The 19,694-nt window shown below is 40.1% G+C and overlaps 1 protein-coding gene and 1 long non-coding RNA gene across 4 annotated transcripts in view; one reads left to right on the top strand and one right to left on the bottom strand.

Moving 5' to 3' along the window:
• Window positions 1-360: 360 nt before the first annotated feature.
• On the top strand, window positions 361-10,469 carry LOC135312454 (uncharacterized). Its single transcript, XR_010371990.1, has 3 exons — window positions 361-656; window positions 1,100-1,188; window positions 2,921-10,469. It is a non-coding gene; the product is annotated as an uncharacterized LOC135312454 (long non-coding RNA).
• Window positions 10,470-12,618: 2,149 nt separating this feature from the next.
• MAPK12 (mitogen-activated protein kinase 12) overlaps window positions 12,619-19,694 on the bottom strand; it is a 45,862-nt gene continuing 38,786 nt past the window's right edge. For all 3 annotated transcript variants that reach the window (XM_064446003.1, XM_064445996.1, XM_064446012.1), the window contains 6 exons: window positions 19,209-19,323; window positions 18,473-18,544; window positions 16,247-16,326; window positions 15,400-15,478; window positions 13,629-13,802; window positions 12,619-12,816 (listed from right to left, as the gene is read on the bottom strand). In XM_064446003.1, the coding sequence (XP_064302073.1) occupies window positions 12,746-12,816; window positions 13,629-13,802; window positions 15,400-15,478; window positions 16,247-16,326; window positions 18,473-18,544; window positions 19,209-19,323 (591 nt within the window). In that variant the 3' untranslated portion in view covers window positions 12,619-12,745. The remainder of the gene's footprint in view (window positions 12,817-13,628; window positions 13,803-15,399; window positions 15,479-16,246; window positions 16,327-18,472; window positions 18,545-19,208; window positions 19,324-19,694) is intronic.

Raw genomic sequence — 19,694 nt, forward strand, 5'->3', positions numbered from 1 at the left:
GGCTGGGGAGAGATGGTCATCACTCTGATGGCAGCTTTGCTGGACAAACATCCTTTCTCTGTGAGGCAGAATTTATTTCATAACATTTCCTTTGCTTTATTAAAGAACCAATTAGGCACAAATGGTATCTGTAAAACAGTGAAGGAAGAGTCATAGATGGTTTTGAAAAAGCCTCGTTAATTTATTTATCACGACAGTATTAGCATTGGTTTGATTTTTAAAGAACAGAAATACTGTATTTCCTTATAAATCTGTAATGCAAATAGTTAAAGGCTTACTGCGCTGGCATGCTGAACTCTGGCCTTATTACTGTTAATTGATTAACTGAGAGGAATGTTTGTTTTAATAGTGAAAGAGAAAGTCGATGCTTTGGGTGACTCAAACTTAGTTTCTGACTCTGCCACAAGCTTTCCACTGAAGCTTTCACCCCTCTGCGTTGTACTCGTCCACACAGACTCTCCTGGTTGACACTGCTGGGGAGGGGGTCGACACTGCTGGGGAGGGGGTCGATGCTGGAAGTTAAATGCATGTGGATATGAAGCATTCAGATGCTACAAGAGCCAGGAGGAGGCATGTAAATAACACGCACAGGTTCCAACAGTATCACCTAAAGGCTCTTCAAGAATGGGGTAAACAGCATCTCCTAACTAGGCCAGGTAAGCCCAGGATGGAAAAAGGGCATGGGGAGATTAGATGACTTGCCAGTCAGCTAGCAGCTAGCGCAGGCATACAGCTCTGAGCTTTGCCATTGCAATATTCATTGACCCATTCAGCTTTTGGGTCTCCGGCCCAGCGATATTGTGGTCACTGCAGAGCAGGATGAGTTGCATAAAAAGATTTTAAGGGAAGAACTAAAATCCTGTGCTGACTTAGTAGTGGCACACTCACAAAACTGAATTCAGATCATATACCATGTGCTGCATAGCAGGGCCTTTCGGTGAACACCATATTGGTTAAATGCTGTGTGAAGTGGTTTGCTTTCAAGGTGGCTGAAAGGAGGAGAAAAGAGCTGGAGTGATTATCATTAAGAAAGTAGAATTTTGCTTTTCAGTCATAAGCAGCCGAGCAGGCTCAATAGTGTTGTTATTTTTGCTCCAAGGATAAGCAAATTCCAAATGATGGCTTTCAGGTGTGAGCAAGATACAGTCTGTCCGAATACAGGTTTTTACACCATTGATCACATACCAGGTGAGCACCTTACACAGCCAGCCAGTAGTAACAGCCAATATTGGTTTCTTTTTTTTAGTTGGTATTGATTTGCTGGTTTGATTAATACTGCCTATTTTTCTTTCTAGTTTTGCTCTGATTTAATTCTGTTGAAGGATCATTTGACAAATGAGGTATCACATATTTCAGGCACAATTCTTGCTCTGCAGAAAAGCTCCTGTTTCTTTTAGAGCTAAGCAGTTTCTGAGATGTTTTGGCAGCTGTGCTGATTCTGGTTTTCCCTCTATTAAATTTCTGTTGTAGCTGAGTCCCCTCTTATGCATTGCCACAAGCAACTGCAAATGAAATAAAAAGCGAGGTTAAATGGAGAGCTCCCCGAATAGTTTCCAAACCTCTGTGAACAAAATGGAGTACAAGTCATCTCAAGACTGTTTCATAGCAAGGAAGGGGAACAGCTGTTTGGGCTACAAGTAAACAGCAAGTACATACCAACTATTTGTAGTCCATTGAGAAAGTAAACAGGGTCATCTTGTCTATTCCCCACGATTCTTTCTTTGTCTGTGGCTTGTAGCCAGCTACTGATCATCAAGATAAGAGGGAAACACCTTAAGTCTTGAAAATTATGTCTGGCTTCTGGCTGTCGCTGGAGATAGCTCTATCAGTTAAGCAAGTAAAACTGTGGGTAAGTGCTCTGCTGACTCCAGCACGGCTGGAGCCCGTCCCTTTTAAGTTGCTTGATGGCATTTTGCATCTAACTTCTATGTATCCCAGCCACCCAGAGGAAAGGCTCTCAGCATCTGATGTTATAACAGTACATGGCAGGCCAAGCTCGCTTCACTTCAGTGCCGTGGGAATCTGCAGCCCTGAACCATCTGTTTAAAAGCCAAACTTCAGGCTAAATGTTTTCCTGAATAAGCAAAATTAAATAATGTCTGTAAGGTTTCACAAATAAATAAATGTTCTTCAAATATCTGAATCAGATATTACTGCCAAATCTTCTCTACGCAAAATTCCCTCTGGCATTAGCACGACTTTTTTCTTGAATAATGATGGTAAAATGTAACCTCTTTCCAGACATTGAAAATGTATTTAAATTTAAATAATCAAAACAAGTATTCCTGTTGCACATGGTTTTGGTCAACTGAGATTAAAACAAAGATTTGTTGAGAAACTAGTCAGAGTTACACCCTGGGCATGAATTTCAGATTCCAGTCTTTGGAATCCCCGTAGCTTTTTTTGGTTATAAATTTCTCTCCAAGCTATGACTTATATTGTTTTTAAGGGTGTAGATTTGCATTTTAAAATTTCAAAAAGAAAAAAAATGTTTTCTGGATAAATCCTAGCCTTTAAGTTTCTATGTCAGAGTATTTTTTGAAAGAGATTTTTTTTTCTAAAAGGATTTGCAAAATTTTTAATTCAAGTACACATGTGCATACTAAACTTTGGGTGCCTTAGTTAGAACAAATAGCTGTGTCCTGAACTCAGGTATCTGTACAGGTAGAGTCAATATTCAAAAACTGTTTTGGAACTCACAGAAAATAAATTTTTAATTGTGGCAAATACAAATTACTTAAGGGAGTAACTGCTTCACAAATGAGTGTGCCCATTCATAGGTGCACGGTATATAATTGTTACCTGACTGCTATGGAAATAGTTTTTGTCTCTTCTGTTACTTGTGCTCTGTGGCCGAGGGGAAGAGGTACTTGCTGAAGGGCTCAATATCATCTACTTATTTTCACTCTCTACATTTCAGATATTCTCTTACATACACCATCTGCAAAAGGATGACTGCACAAGACAGCCTTTTGGAATGTTTTATGCACCTTCTTACTCCACCCAAAGATAGATGTGCTATTACAGCTGTCACTATTTTCTTCAGTATTTCTCATACAACTCTCAAGGAACTCAAAACATTTTTCAGGTTTCAATGAACCAAGCCACTGGCCTTTCGTGTAACCCATTTTGATTGCAAATGCATAGCCGTATCACACCTCCACGCGAGGAGCAGAGAAGGTGAGAGAGAGCAGGACCTCAGCACTGTGGCAGGCAACGGACAGGACCATGCCAGGCGTTAGCTGGATCATCACAGGCAGCTCCAGACATCAAATGTGATAATGGCTTAACAGACATTACTTCTTTTTGAATCAAACCTTTACGATTTTCTCTATGTTATCATAAAGGGATGGTATCCAGCTAAATAGTCTTTTTATATACAACCTAATAGTGCCTTCTCATAACACTGTGATGCCCTGGTATTCATGACAAGCTTTAAATCCTCTGCAAAGGGAGAAAATTCAATTAAAAAAAAAAGTCAGTTTTCAGACAGAAAGCTTAGATACAATACACTTTAAAAGAGCTAGGGAAGAAAATAAGTTTTTTCTTTCTTTGGGCCTTCAGTCCCTCAGAATTCAGATGGCAGGTTCCTTCCCCTTCACTGTGGCTTGTGTCACAGGTTGCCTCTGTTAAGATCAAAGACATTTGGTTTCTATTACCCTATCTGAAAGAGAAGTCCACTGATAAAGAAGTCTCCACCCTAATGATTAAACCCTATTTGGATTTAAATACTGGGCAGAGCCCTTCAGCCTGCAGGCCAGGATTAGAGGGTTCATGACTCCAGTGCCTATGTGCTAATCTGGATGCAGACCATGTGTAGCCTGCCTGGGAAATGTTATGTCATTTGGTTTTCACAGCCCTCTACCCTCGGCCCAGGGTAATCTTTTTCTTCTAGTGGTGCTACCAGGAAATAAAACAGAGATGAATCCATCCTAAACAGCTACACAACAATGAGAGCTAAATAAGTGAGGAAAAATTACAGAATTATTATTTAGAAATGGCTCAAAATCAATCAGTACCTAAATGATCTTTAAAACTGTGGTTTAATTCTGATTAGTTTATGGAGGTCAAGGAGGGAGAACCAGAGAAACAATTAAATTTAAGGTTAATCAGGAGAGGCAGATTTTGTTGTTGGGTTTTTTTTTTGGTCTTAGGAACCATTTTCATTCTCTAAATAGCATTAAGGGTTTCACGCTGGTTGCAGTGACCAAAGATTGATAACTGTATCCACAGGAGGCTCTTTTCATTATGGAAGCCATAGAGGAGCAAATAGTTTAGTGTGGAAGGTATTTTGAAATTATACTCAGGAGCGTCCAGAGACAAAAGATTTGTGATTGCAGCTCTAGTTTCAGACCTTAAAAGGAACATATTTGCCTGACAGTTACTTTAGCTTTTTTTTTGCCTGGCAGTGTCTGTCTGATAAAAGCTATCACCATTCCCCATAAGCCTTGCCTTGTTATATCTACATCTCTACTACAGCATTACTACTGGCAAATGTACTAGGGCAAGAGAGCTTTTTTTTGTTTGGTGAGAGAGAAAAATATTTTTAGAAAAATACATCCTGAGAGTGTAACATGAGCACTCGGTTGTGTGGGTAAATGCTCTGTGTTTCATTTCCTTTTTTTTTTTTGTTTTTGTTTTAACAGTTGGGTGAGATTTTGCCATCCCTACTGATGCTGAGTAGTATTTTTCTTCCTGATATTCTGTGAAAATGGAACAGAAATACTGGAGCTATTGACAGGCTGATCCTGTACCCAAGAAAGGCAACGACAGTTGAGAGTTTCCATAACCCATGATTATATCCTGAAAGCCAAGATTCTGCCTGTTTTGGTTATGCTGAGTGTTACAAGACATCCTACTGATGTCAGTGCAGGTCTCATGGCATACCTTGATGTGAGCAAGACTGACAAAGGTGGCCAACATAAACAGGCCACCCATTCCACTCTTTTTGGTGAATTATCTTTCAGGAGATTATATGAAGTATTTGGTTTGGGAACATGATATTAAAAAAGGGTTTGGTGTGGAAGGTTCTTTGCCCTCCCATATGATTGACTGAGTAAAGCATCCTCATCCTATTATTATTATCTTGGCTCCAGCAAGGGATGCTGCAGGTAAATATGCCAAGCTTTAAAGTGAATGGACAGTTTCTTTCTCTGTTCTTACTGGAGTGCTTACACAGACAGTCCCTCCTTCCACTCCTGTGGGAGAAGCCAGCTTGGGTCTGTGCCCATGTGCATGAGAACATTCACTCGATTATTTCTTTTTTTTCAAGGGTTAGTTGGATTTACTTGGTAAGAACTCTGCTTGAGCAGAGAAAGCTAACACAGGAAAATTAGGGGAAGTACTGCTTCAAATTCTGCCTACTTGTGAGTTTTCAGTTTTCTCCTTTCCAAGAGGAATGGACCATTTCTGGTCCAGGCTCTTCATAACCAGCCTTACTGACATGCCCATGTTTTTTAAGGCCTAACATTTTTGGACAAGAAGAAAGAGATTTAGTCGTCTTTAAACATACTAATTAACCACAAAGGATGTATGAACCAGCTGATGATGTCACATCACCATATTAGAGAAGAATTTATTAATCCTAAGGGAGCCCTCAGGCATACTATGGTATGAATTTGGCACATAAAGGCAAGTCAATCTTTAGGGCACAGCGATGTTCTCTGCTTGCTCAGCTCGGCTCTTCAGCCTTTCCTGAGCATTTTCTCCCAGGAGGTCATGCTTACCCCACTGCTAAGACTTGAGGTTACAGCGCTAAATGAATTTTCCCTTTACATAGATAATTTATATCTCAAAGTACTTTAATGGTGCTATGGAAAGCAATTCAAAAGCTGGAAGACATGCAGCAAGTTCATAACATTAATCATATTAAATCCAGGTGATCAAAACCACTAATCTAACCATAAAGCATAAACAGCTAAAAAAATCAATTGAGAAACCTAAGGAAAAGTAGTTAATGTTCTGTTTTAGAGACTCAAAATGGCAGTACTGAGTAGCTATAGTAATTTTAGTTATAGTAAGCTCTTTGTGAAGAGAATCCCACTTGTTTTAGAGTCTCCAGATAGTCACTTGTTGACACACAATCACAGTTTCAGACCTGTTCTGATAATTCAGCAACTTTAATGTAAAGCATTAGCAGAGTGTTCAGAAGCTGTAAGGGGAGCCATGCTTAAAGCCATGTGACAGGGGACTGGGAGTTTGTGTCCCTGGTGACGTAGCCCTCCGGCTCTGTCAGCAGGCAGGACTAGATCTCAACATGCACAATATTCTCAATTCTGTGGTTTTGCCTCTCTAATGAGTCCAATTTTTTATTTAAGATGTTAGTAATGCCTTCAAAAAACCCTCCTGTATTGTCTTTTCTTTTTTTAAAGGAAATCTGTGCTCTCTTGCAGTTATTTTCCTTCCTATCTCATCATTACCTTTTGCACAAATGCATCATGTATTAAAAAGTTTATTAGGGCAAATGATGCTGTCATGATATTTAATTGGTCAAAATCCTGTTAATAACAAATGAGAGACTAACAGCAACTTACAGCAGATTTGCCAAGTGGCAGAGAAAATACGTATTATTTCCATTTTATTTTGGAGTGCTGCTAAAAAGCATTTTCAACTTGACCCTAAATTGATGTAAACCACCATGTCTGGGTCAGGGCAGAAGTCAGGGAGCAGCCGGGGGACAGCCCCAACCCTGCGCGTGGGACACCTGCCTGGGGATGGGGACAGGCCAGACTGAGACATCAGCCCGCAAGTGGTGGAGGCTTGGTGGCACACGGCCACATGGCGGAAGGAGCTGCAGCTCAGGCAGGGCCAAAGCAAAAGCCTCAGCTGGAAGCAGCTCCTCCGGGCCAAGGTTGGGCACACGATGCCTGGGAGGTCTCCCCAGGGTCACCGCGGGGAAGGGGCCACCCTTGGCCGTACAGGTTCTGAGCTGTCCCCAGCCCTGGCAGCCAAACCTCCGGGAAACCCCAGGGATGCTCACACCTTACGGCAGAGCTTACCATAATGTTTTCCCAAGAAACTCCTTCACAAAGGCTGCATATTTTTTTTCTTTACTCTATGGCTAGAGGACAACAGCAGAAAAAGATTACAGTCATATGCACCCATCAATCTGGGGTGAGCACAATTTTCCAGGCACCATTGGCTCTACAGCCATGTCTGTGCTAGTACATTAATCATGCCTGGAGTGTTTTGCTGCATCTCGGTCCAGCTGGCAAGAAACTGCCCAACTCCTTGCTATGAAGGCCTATTGCCCTCCAAAGCTGGCTGTCAGCATCCCATTGCCTGTTAGGAGCACCACCCGGCCACCACCTGCTCCTCAGCATTGCTGAGGGAGTCGCAGGAAGACTGCAGCAGCCCCTGGCCAAAACTCTGTTAGCAATTTAACAGAGCAGGCAGCTGAAGTTCAGCACCTGGAGAGACTCCCAGCCCTGGTGAATTTGCTAGTGCAGAGCCCACGTGTTCCACGCGCAGTTTCCACTGGCTCGCATGTGCAAGCCCAGAGCACTCCCCCCTGGCAGCAGGTGCCGAGGTCTCCAGCCAACCAGCCAAAACGCAAGGAAGAGTCAAAGGCAGCTTTGGTGGACGTGATGAGAACTCACAATCACCTAAGTAAACTGTGTTGACAGCAGTAATGATATGGACAGATTTAGGCTGTTGGGACTACGATGAATTGCTGAGATGAATCTTCCTGTAGCTACATTTTTGCCTGGAAATCCAGAATTAAGAACCCTAGCTAACACACTTGCTGGACATGCCTTACATTTAATGTAATAATTTAAATGGAATCCAACATTTGCCTGATTTGATCATCTTGTTTCAGCAAGATGGAACAACATACGTGTTTCTAGATGAACCTATGTTTCTGAAGGATGCTTTCTGGGGAGTTCCCTGCAGTGTTGTGCTTCCCTCATCAATGTGCAAACCTGTTCTTAAAAAGGTGCACTGCCTCAGGACTAGCAGACATTTTGTGTGCACCAGTCATGCTCCCTCTTTATTGAAGTATTGATTATACTATATTAATTTTCTGCATTAAATAAAAAGTCTTCTTGGGATCAGAGTTCAAACTCTGACCAAAAAAACTTGGTTACTACAGGCATGGTTCAGGATTCTTCCTGAGTAGCAATTTTGATTCCTTGTAATTGACCTTTTCACAATGTATCCTAGATCTTGAGAGAGGGGTTGGCTTTACAGAAAACTTCCGTTAATATTTTTCTGATTGCACTTCTCAGCCATATTTCCTCCCCCTTACTGTTATAATAATAATGAACTTCCCATTAGTATTGGATTAGGTGACAGTCTTTGGTTGTGTTGGTACGACGAGTGTCGCTCAGGTGGCAGCCTCGTTGCTGCAGGCGCCATGCAAACGCAGCAAGAGACATTTCCTGCTCCCTACGAGGAGCATGTGCCCCCAGGACACTGCATGGCAAAACTGGGAGCATTCTCAAATGGGACCTGAGCAATTTCTTTCACTACATTTCATTTGGTTGCTTCACTGGTTGCCTCATTTTGCCTCTCAAACGGCACATTCAGAATAGTTCAGTGAAAGGTGTAAGAGTTGCATGTCTGGATCACTCAAACTTAGCTGGGAAATGGACCTCATGACTTAGTGATGAAGCAGACCTTGGAGTGAACTAGAAAACTCCAGCATGGAAATGTAGTGAGGTTAAGCATAAAGGAGCTCTGTTTGCAGAGCAGGATAGCAGCAGACAAAAATAAAGAATCCTTAAATTATTTTCCTCGTCCCCACTTACCTCCTTGCAAAAGGATGCTGTTTCTGGTAGCTAAAAGGCACGCATCATTCACGTGCCTGAGAGTTGCGTGTGGTTGCTAGGTGGCAATAGAGTTTTTAGATCGTTATGTTACTATCCCAGAGGGCTGCAAAAAATCAGTGCACAAGAGCTGCTCATTAACTGGTAGTCCATGAAGTTTCAAAGAGTGTCTGTAAGATGGAAGTCCTCTTCTCTTGATCTTTCTCCAACTCATGCTTCTGAATTCTTAAAAATACTTAGGAGGAGATTTTAAGTGCTGTAATCAATGAAACTGCTTCGGGTCTTATTTGACTTATACAACCAGTTGCCCTAGAGTATATTCAGGAGATGGAGAATTAATCAGCAGAGACAGCAGGTGTTATGAGCCCCTATTCTTTCTCTGGTACCTGCAGGGATCATGTAAAGCCCTACAGGAGTATTTCATACCAAGATCCAATGAATGGTAGCATCTAACAGATGCTTCGTTCTCTGACAACCTTAGCTGAAGTAGACCAGAAGCATCTGATATTTGTTTTTGAACAGAGGATCAGAAAGTAGGAAGCTCAAAGAATCCCACCCAGCTCATATGCCTGGTAGTTCTGAATCAAGAACAAAGTGGATCTTCTGAACACATTTTGCAGGACACATATTAGCCCTCACCTCAGTGTTATCCTGTAAAAAAAAAACCTGAAAATGATCAAGTGGTGCAACTGTAGCCACATCTGGCCCACACAACACATTATCAAAATCCAACATGAATGATGAGTCTTCAGTGCAATGAAGGCTAATACTTAAGGGGACAATCTTGCTCTAAACCAGTCAGGAAGTAGGTGGGTTTTCAGGGCAAAGGCCCCATATATCCTACTAGAACTCTGTTAACTCAAACTTCCCTGTCCAACCCAAAGATGTATGTGCTTGATGACAGTCAATCTGAATTTGGCTTTTAAAATCAGGCTGAGGAATGCAACTGCATTTAAGGACTGAAATCCTGTCCTTCAGAACAAAGCAGAGATGTCTGGTAAAATCCCAAGATGCTGTAAGAAATAATTAGGTGGCAGCAGAATAATCAGATCAGCTCTGTGGCTGACAAAGTGTGAAAAATGGGAGAAAGGTTAGGATCTGTGGTCTGACTGATTTCTGAAGTAAACTACATCAGCAGCTCATATTACATGCAATGTACCTACAATATTAGGTTTCATACAGTTCCCTAATACCAAAAATACAATTTTCAGGAGTGATTATACATTTGGGAATACATATGGGGAAAATAAGACTATTATTGTGCAAAAACCAAAGCCCCAGCCTTTATTTTTCACAATACATTTCAAGTACATGCAGAACGTATTTACATTTCTCTTTAAGGCAAACAGAAACCGGGTTCTTATTCCTGAGTTGCTTAGCACCAGTAGAAATAGCAAATAAAAACTTAGGAAATGTTGTCTCTCCCTTTGAAGCTACAGCTGCCTCCCATGCAAAATATTTCTGCTTTCACCTTGCATTTCTTTTAATGAGCTATTTACACTAATAATCTCTTTTGGTGTTCGGAGCCATTTCTGCAGGTTGCAATCTCTTAGTAGAAACATCTTGCCAAGATGTGACAAACCTTCCATGTTTGTTATTTTACCTTACAGACTTTGCTGACTAGACAGCACTTCAGTCTTTGCTGGCACATGCATCAAGGTCTTCTCTTCAGTTAAGAGTTCTGTATTCCCCAATATTTAGAAAAAACTAACATCTTAGTCTTTCTCATGTGGGCTAGCTGCTTCTCCAATACTATATTAAGATTAAGAGAGGGAAATGTTCACCTCAGCCAATGGAGGTTTTTAGGGCTTGACTTCGCTAAAGCTAAAGTGGGGGGAAAGTAAAGATGCCTACTGAAGTGCTGGAAGTTACAAAGAAAATACAAACCAGTTATTCAATGAAAAAACATTCTCCCTTGAAGTCTAACATTTGATCCATTTGCATTAGCTCAAGACTTTAGACATTTGCTAGAATTTAGGATGTTGAATTTCCATTTAAAATACAAAGACGTTTGTGACATTATTCCATTGCCCTTGACTGGCTCTATCAAACCCACCAATTCCAATAAGCACTCTTCTCCCGTGACTTTTAAGAGGACCACAGGGCATGGTCCTAAAAGAGAAAACATCTATTCAGTAAAAAATAAAGTTCCAGTCCTTATTTAACATCAAAATGTAGTCCAAGCAGAAAGTCAATAGTGCAAAATGGGATATGACTCTTAAGTGTCTCTTCCTCAGTGACCTGTAGTGTGGAAAAGTGTTTTGTTTCAAATTACATTCTCTGCTTTCTTTGCATGCATTTCTGAAACTATAGTTACAGTATAAACTTGTCAAATACCTCAATAATTGAAGGTTTCTTTTACCATATAGTCTCTCTAGGTGCCTATCTCAGCTAATCAATGCTTATCACGATTTTTACATAACTGCTAATATTTACGGGTGTTTAACTTAAACATTCATTGAAAGAAACAGAACAACTGTGCCTTGATTAAACTTCTGGTTTAAACTGGTTATTAAAGCAAAAACACCCAAGTAATTTCTTACTTCTTTTTCAGTTATTACCTGCTAAGATCAAATGTCTTTCTTCACAACTGTTTCACTTAGTAGCAACACAAAGCAGCACATTGCATTGGGAATACTCCACATTCAAATAGTCAACTGTAAAAATATTACCTTTAACAAGGACAAGCAATCTCACAGAGAAATTCTTCGCCAAAAGTTTGCCGATTTCTTTTTCCCACCTCTGAGAGATTGTTACAAACTAAGCACCTAGGAAAAAACAATAAATGAACCCAGACAGTAAGAGGAACTCATGAAATGTCCAATCAATATTCCAGCAGGAAGCTGACTCCCTCTGGTAAGGCAGCTCCCAACAGAAGGTCCAAGGGCTTCCCTGCCAAGTAAGATGAGTTCAAAAGGCTAAAAAAAAGAATGGTTGTTATTCTGCACCTGGCGACACCTCTATACACTGTGAACAAAACAGCTTGCTGCAGGTATTCCCAATGAACAGCTGCAGCACAGCATTTTTATCCTCATTTTATTTTCTATCATGTGACCTGTGTGTAGCTGTAGTTCTAAAATCAGCACTGCTGATTCTGTAACCAGTATGTCCTCTGAGAAGATGTACTTTTTCAGTGATCATTTCAATATTAAGATGCTAGAAAGATTACAAAATTTTAGAAAGTCTTAAGAACTTCTCCCTGGAAATCCTTGATCCCTAATCTATTACTCAGAGACTGCACTATGTTCAGAGGAAAATATTGTAGCCCTTGACAGTGATTGTTTATCTAGCGATGGATCATCTAGCGCATTTGTCAAATCTTGTCCTGCTATGCTGGTTCCTTTGAAAAAATGTAGGAGATCGACGCTTCTCTGCTTCTTTCCTCTTGCCCAGATCTGTCAGAAATGGCTGGAGATCAGGTTCTCCTCCATTCACACAGGACAGGGGACACAGGCATTCATTCGGGCTGTGTCTCTGCTACCCGCTGCACTAGCTGAGATAGCAGAAGATGATTAGCCTCCCCAGGCATCTTACCAAGGTGAAATATTCCAGAGGAAGTCACACAAATACTTCTTGCATTCAAGACAGTTCGATGGCCTTGGAGAGCAGTCATGGCACAACTCTGACATGATCTGTGTCTCAGCTTGCTTAGGGTCATAACTTGTACTCTTCTGATCCCTGATTTGAAGAATTAGTCCTAACTGCTCTTTTGAGGACGGCACCAGGCTATCACGTCTGAATCCTTTCATGCAGAAGGAAGAAGTTGTAGGCAAGAATAAGTTTCTGGACAGTTTTGAAATGCTACTTCCAAAGGCACCAACTTCTACATGCAGAGTAAAAGACATTGCTCTTTCTTACAGTGCAGATGAAACAGATTACATCCAGTTTATTTATAGAAGATTTATACACCTGAAATATCACAAACATTTACAACTTTCCCACTTTCTTCTGAGTTCTGAAAACACCGAGTCATACAATTACACCGCTGTCTCCTTCGACTCCAATGTCTGTGTTGGCTTGAAGTTCAGTATCTCTTTATATGTAATGCCTGGAAAACAACAGAATAAACACACTGTTGCTGGTCTAATCAGAAAATGAGGTGCACAGACACAAGCAAGGTGCAACCCCCAGCATGGTTAGGCTCTGCTCTAGGTCAGGAAGAGAGACTGCCTCAGACAAAAAAAAGAGAGAAAACATACAAAAAGTAAGGGCATTGAGGATTGTTTTTTCACCATTTCAGATCTGAGGAATTAGCCCAAAGTTGAAATGTTATAGGTGCTTTCAAAGGGATGTGTGCATCAACTTTACAGTATAGGGGGCAACATCCTCAGAAAGAGCTGCTGAGCCCATCAGCTTTAGAAGTCAAGTCCTCACTTAAAAGCCAAAATACAAACCTCTGATGTTAGATGAAAACTAAACTCAGATTTACATCTCTGCTGAGATAGATATGTTTCCTCTCCCTGAGAGAACTTAACTTAAAATTAAGGCCAGCAGCCACTGCAGTCCTACAGAGCCAACAGTTAAGGAATCTGTTCGCCCGTCCTGTCCCCTAGAAGGAACATGTTACAGAAATTGTTTCTTTCCTACGTTGCAGAAGATGGGAGGACAGACACATGAAGAAGGATAAGGAGGAGGAGGAGAAAAGCCTCTGTTAGGATGCAGAGAAGAACTTTTGGGGATCATTCCAGGAGGACTTGATAAATGAACACTGGCTTATTAATAGTGCTTCTCTATCTTAATGCTGTCTACTTACTCTGTTCCAGCAAAGGCAGAGAAAGTAATTTGTAGAGGGGAATATTCCTACTTCTGGATGGCCTTTCCATCTGGTCATTTTTTAAAACATCACAAAACTAAACTCACGCTTCCACTCATCTAGCGGAAGATCCATGTTATCAAATGTGTCGTCATATTTCTCGGCTTCAGTTTCTTCCTCAGGATCATGAATTGGTTCAAAGTAAGGATGCATCAAAGCCTCAGCTGCCGTGACTCGCTTCTCTGCATCCAGCACCAGCATCTTCTCCAAAAGGTTTACAGCTATTGAACAGAAAACAAACAGTGCATTCAAACCACGCCACTGATTCTAGCCTGTACACAGTAATGTTGCCCTGGAGATATTTCAAATAGATACACAGTTATAAAGCAGAATCATTGGGTGTTCATTCTACAGCCAGTGGGGTCCATCTGCATGACAAAACAGTGCTGTGAGCAACCTGGGATTTGTATAAAGCCTAAAGCAACGCAGAGAAGCTCCCTTGCTTCTGCATGCAATACAGCCACATCATCTCAGCAAATAACTTCTCCACTCCAGGACCACCGTGCCTGGGGCTTTCTCAGGTGTCTTTCATCACCTCCAGCACTGTGCTGCAGTTCTAAGGTACAACATGACCTGACAGCAGCAGAATGAACAGGTGGGTGTAGAGCTAATGAGAATTGCTGTGTGACCAAATCCAAGCCCAAGTACCATGAAGGTCACTAACACAAGTCAGTTGTCCCTGCTTAGAATCTCAGCACTGACTTTATCTGCTATATGTTTTTGACCTCAGCCAAAACAATTCACAAAAATCTTGTATGTTCCTCTCCAGTGGATTTTGGATCAGGTTTACTGATAGACTGTCAAAATGGGCTAGTGTGAACAGATATGATGGATGATTTGTTTATTCTCTGGTTTTCTACCCGAAAGAACGTTCCTGGGTTGGGTGGAGCAGCTGAAAGAAGAGGCAGCAGCGTGGGACAGGATGCCGCAACTCCTGCTTGCCACATCGTGGATTGCCTCCAGCCTTCTCTTCCAGACCATGAGCAGTTAGTTGTTCTCTATGTAAGGAGCAGTCAGACGGGCACAGAAATGACAGGAAAAAACATCCTAAAAACTAAATGGAAATGTGTAGAGTTTGCCATAGCTGGGAAGGTCTGTGAGCTAACCATGCAGTCAGGGTAAGAGCTGCTTATTAGTCATGTTTGTTTCTACTGTATCTGAACATACAATTTTAACTTCTTAAATTGAGAAGATTCAATTATCCTAACTGATATTCTAATAAAACTGTCTTTGTGAGCGTTAAGGTCACTGGGGGATGGATAAGGTTTGGGCAGAGCCACCTCAGAGCTCTAGCTGCCTCGAGTCATGTCACAGTTATGCACACTTGGTATGCTCTTCTGGCTGTTTATATCTATCAAATCCAAGCCAGTGCTTCTCAGGAATGCACAGATGTTTCTCAGGATGTATTCATTCCATGACTAAAATGTCAGCTTTCTATGTGCATGATTACTACTGTAGACCAGATTGAGCTTTCAGAATTATATTTCAAATACAATGCACAGAAAAATTTATTACATATATTTCATCTCCCAGGGCTCATAAGAAAGCTGCTCCAGTAAAACCATTAAGCAGATGCTGGATTAGAGCCTAAAACACAAAATACTTCTTTTTTGAGTCTTTTAAGAAACATTTGATTCCTGGCAGGGTCTAGACTTGGCAAAATTCAGCCACTAAAATCAAAGTTATGAATTATGGAAAGCAAGAGACAAAAAAGCACAAGAACCATCACATAACCTGTCACATGACTGATACTGCTGCTGCCTCCAATGCAAACACCAGAACAAGCCAAACTGTACACATTCATACAAACTGTCTTACCCAAAGGATTTGCATACTTCAGGATGGATGCAAAATCTTTTTTCTGGACTTTGGGGAGGCTTTTGATATAGTTTTTTGCCTTAAAAGAAAAATGAATATTAAATTAGACCTTTGCCACCTTTGCAATGGGACAACATTAACTATATGCTTAATAGGTAACTCAACAATGCTTTGATAGCACATTGTACAAATGGATTTTTTTGGGGGTCAGAAACCTTCATTATATTGACCTTCTTGTTGAAAGGAACTTTTTTTTTTTAAATCAAGCCTTAAAACTGTGATTAAGACATGATAATGTAAAGCTTTAATTATTAATGATAAATATTTAATATATTAATTAGAATAAATATGTATGCATAATTTGGATGTTGTAGTGAGTTTGCAGGAATCCTTAGAAGTGAAATTTATACAGTAGTTCATTAGTATTTAAATTGTACAGTTAGTCTAATGATTAATTTTAGTTTTTTTTTTATAGTAGGGGCTTAAGGATTCTAGAAGAACATACACACAAGAATAGAAAAGACATGGTCGGAGACATCTGCAGAAAAAACTTGATTTTCTGAATAGGTCCATGTTTTCAGTACGTTTCAGATAAAGGTAGTAACACCTCAGCTCAATTGAAACTTGGAAGTATTTAAATATGTAGATTTTTCAAGTGTCCTGATAATTTTCTGTGCCCCCTTAAATCTCCAGTAGCTATTCTGGCTGTGCAAAGCAGTTCAAAGCAGAGATGTACCATCGGGGGTCAGCTCCGTAGACAACACTTTATCCCAGCCAGTCTAAGAACTGAGCATAGCTTAAATCAAATTAAGACATGTAAAACCAACTGACAAAGCAGAACACTTACATCTTGACTCTGCAGTTTTTGAACAAAATCCTGAGTTGGTGTACCTGTTATTTTCATTATTTCTGTGAGCTGGTCCAGATCTGAATACCAGAAATAAGGAACAAAGTCTTTCACCGTAAAACTAAACACTTCACAAAAATTGTGAGTTTCTTTGCTATTGAAGAGTAAAGCAAAAATCATAATGCAAGGACTGAGCAAAAGATTTGTAAGAGATGGGATGAAAATTCTCCATTTTTCCTGCAAAAGGCAAAGACACTGAAAGCACCTGAAATAAGATACCCTGTAACTTGGGAACACATAATCATCTGCAAACTCCTCTGCTATCATCAGGCCTCCTCTATATTTTTCGTCAAAATCAGTCCAAAAGTATTGGAGTACTGAACAATGAACACATGTATTGCATGCACTGCCCTGGTCTATCCAAAACTTAGGTGATGTAGAGGCCGGAAAAGTCCCAGGGAACATCAGGTGGTACGATAAACGGAACAAAAATCAGAGGAAACCAGTCTGTGTTAGTTCTTCTCCATACTGAGAAACTTCAAGGAAAAGAAGATAATCCCTCTCCTCCTCATTTCCCACATGTTTAGCTCAATTCCAGATGCTAAGATGTTGGAGACATTGGGGTAACACACCAGAACACTCCCTAGACTTCTGTGTCCTAAACCAGCACAGATTAATCAGCAACAATACTAGCTGTTTCCAGGAAGAAACACCACATTTCATAGGTGGCTACTGCTGCAGAGAACAGCTTTAGCACTCATTTGCTGCTCTGGTAAGAGCAACAGATGAGAAGCTAGAAGCTAGATCAGCGCTCGGCACATGAGGATTCTATCGACCTCTGCAGAAAAAGGCAACGGTGGGTAATGTTGATGAAATAAATAAATAAATAGAATGCCACACCAAGTTTGCAGGATAGCCTATTCATAGTACTAAAAGAAAAATCCCTTCAGTTAGCTGTTTTCTTGTACACCTACCCACAGCTGAACCCACGGGTGCATTTCCTTGACAATAGGTAATACTGGTTTATGTACTCAAAAGCCAGCAACAACTATTATGCTGGGGTAATTTCCTTCACAACACAGGACACAGAACTTCAGCCAATAGTTCTGAAATCTCCAAAACCCAGTATGACTAAAATACTAGCTTTTCCACTCTTACATTTACAGTGCAACTTGAAAATTATGACTCACTCATTTCCTTATTTATATACCAGAATGCTCAAGGTTAGCATTAGCTGAGAAATGCTTTGTTAGTCAACAGCTGTTCTTTGGCAGGCATTTCAGTGTTTTTTTGTGAAGAACTAATGCGTACTTAAAATCCTTACAGCTGGAATAATTTGATGTATTCTACTTTTCTATAGTCCCTGTCATTTTTTTGGTGAATGCAATCTTCCTTTTTAATGTTTTTTTCCTCACAAAACAAGAATAATATGATCCATGCAATGAAGTCCTAATCTTACATGTAAGTACTTAAACACAAATATAACCTAAATGAAACAATTGTGATTCTGTTATTTTGTAAACTAGTATTTGCAGATAAGCATTTTATTGACTGGAACTCCACAAGGGGAAAAGCAGTGCAAAATGATTAGGCTGAGCTGTCAAACATACAAAGCTGGGAAACAAAACAAAACAAAAAGGTAAAAAAAATCTTGCTGTCTTCTATTAACACCGTCCTCTATTAACTGCCACAGCTACTACTGCCAATGAAGTATCACTTGCGGTTGAGTTATGGCTTAATTGTAACTATTTTCTTAATTCCTCAGCAATGAAATGATAGGACTAGATGTTTTCTGCAAATCTAAAACGTTTTACTAGATATTGCTTACATAACATTTTTTGGTAAAAGTCTCAAAAAGCATGTGCACATAAGTCCGTATGCTACAGCAGAATCCTCTCAGTGTGTTCTGGAGTTGCGGAATCTATTACTAAAAGAACCATAAAAATCAAAATATGCCTTTCCTGTCATCACAGAACCTTTCACCTGATTATTTGAGATGTGATTTAAAGACCACCTCTCTCTATTGAAAAAGTTTAGTAACACAAGTTTTAATTTGCAGATGTGCAAAAGGGGTACAGCTATCAAATGACCAATAATGAGAAAGGTGCAAGCCATTTTACTAGTCATTTCAATTTATGCTCATCAGTTTTTGAACAGACCTACTGTTTCACATAAGAACCTCTCATCATTTTGTTACATTAGTGTCATAAATTCACTGAAGGATACGATCATTTCCTTTGAACAGAGGCCTGCCCGTTATCATCTCAGCCATTATACAGCCCACAGACCAGATGTCAACTGAAAAAAAGACCAACAGTCACATTAAATTGCTGAATACTTGTACATTTAAATGTACATAAAGATTAATTTAAAACATATTTTAAAGAAGTGTAAAACTTACCTTTATAGCCTGTTACAAAATAAATGAGTGCCTTGCCAGGAATGATGAACGGTATTGGTAAAACTACCAGCCTTTCTAATTAGCAAACTGGAGATAATCTGATAATATGCAGAGTCAGTTTCTCAGTAACAGGCAGATGCATGAGGGAAGTAAATTTTCAATGCTTTCAAAAACTTCCATAGTTATCCTTACATTACCTGAATTCCCTCCCTCTGCTATTCTCCCGTCTGTTCGAGTTACAATCAGCACATCTTTGCAGGAAGATGACAGTCAGTGCAGAACACAAGAACGTTGACCAGACTGTCACATCTGTATACATTTATATCACTTTTTTCCAACCACCTTGGCACTTTCTGTTGCTCTCAATAAATACACAAAAAAGCCCCCCAAACTCACAATCACCAAGCGATTACCTGCAATTTATCTACAGGGAAGTTTTGCATAATTATATTGTCATTTTCACCTCCAATTTCTCATTCATTTTGGGAACAAAGACCTGCTTATATACTGCCTGATTCAGTGAATGCTTCAGCTCTAAGACTTTTCGGAAGAGATGCTGACCTGTTTGCGTATAATGCATCCAGTTAAGTATGACCTCTGGGGCTCTGTACCACCTTGTAACCACGTAACCGGTCATCTCACTGTCTGTATGCCTTGCCAATCCAAAATCCAGAATCTGTGGTGGAAGCACAAAGAACATCCTGATCAGACAGCCAGTAATCTATTTTATACAGACTTTACAGATGCGGAAAATAAAAGAATTGGAGCATTCTGCAGAGATCTGCTTAATTTTGCATCTTTTTTCTCTTTGAAGTGTCTTGTTCTCATTTGAAAAAATCAAGACAGAAGTAGCAAGGAGCTGCACAATTTTTTCCCCCATGTTAGATATTTCTATAGCAACACTAAAAGCTGTAAAACCAGTAAAGAAAAGAATAAATTCTTCAGTTATTAATTAGGAAGATATGGGTCCCATTCAATACAAAAAATTCCCAGGCCATGGAATGACTATTGTAGCTTGTTAGGGCTAAAAGAACAGCACCTATCTTA

Source organism: Phalacrocorax carbo, chromosome 1, assembly GCF_963921805.1.
Source record: "Phalacrocorax carbo chromosome 1, bPhaCar2.1, whole genome shotgun sequence".
Classification (NCBI taxonomy): domain Eukaryota; kingdom Metazoa; phylum Chordata; class Aves; order Suliformes; family Phalacrocoracidae; genus Phalacrocorax; species Phalacrocorax carbo.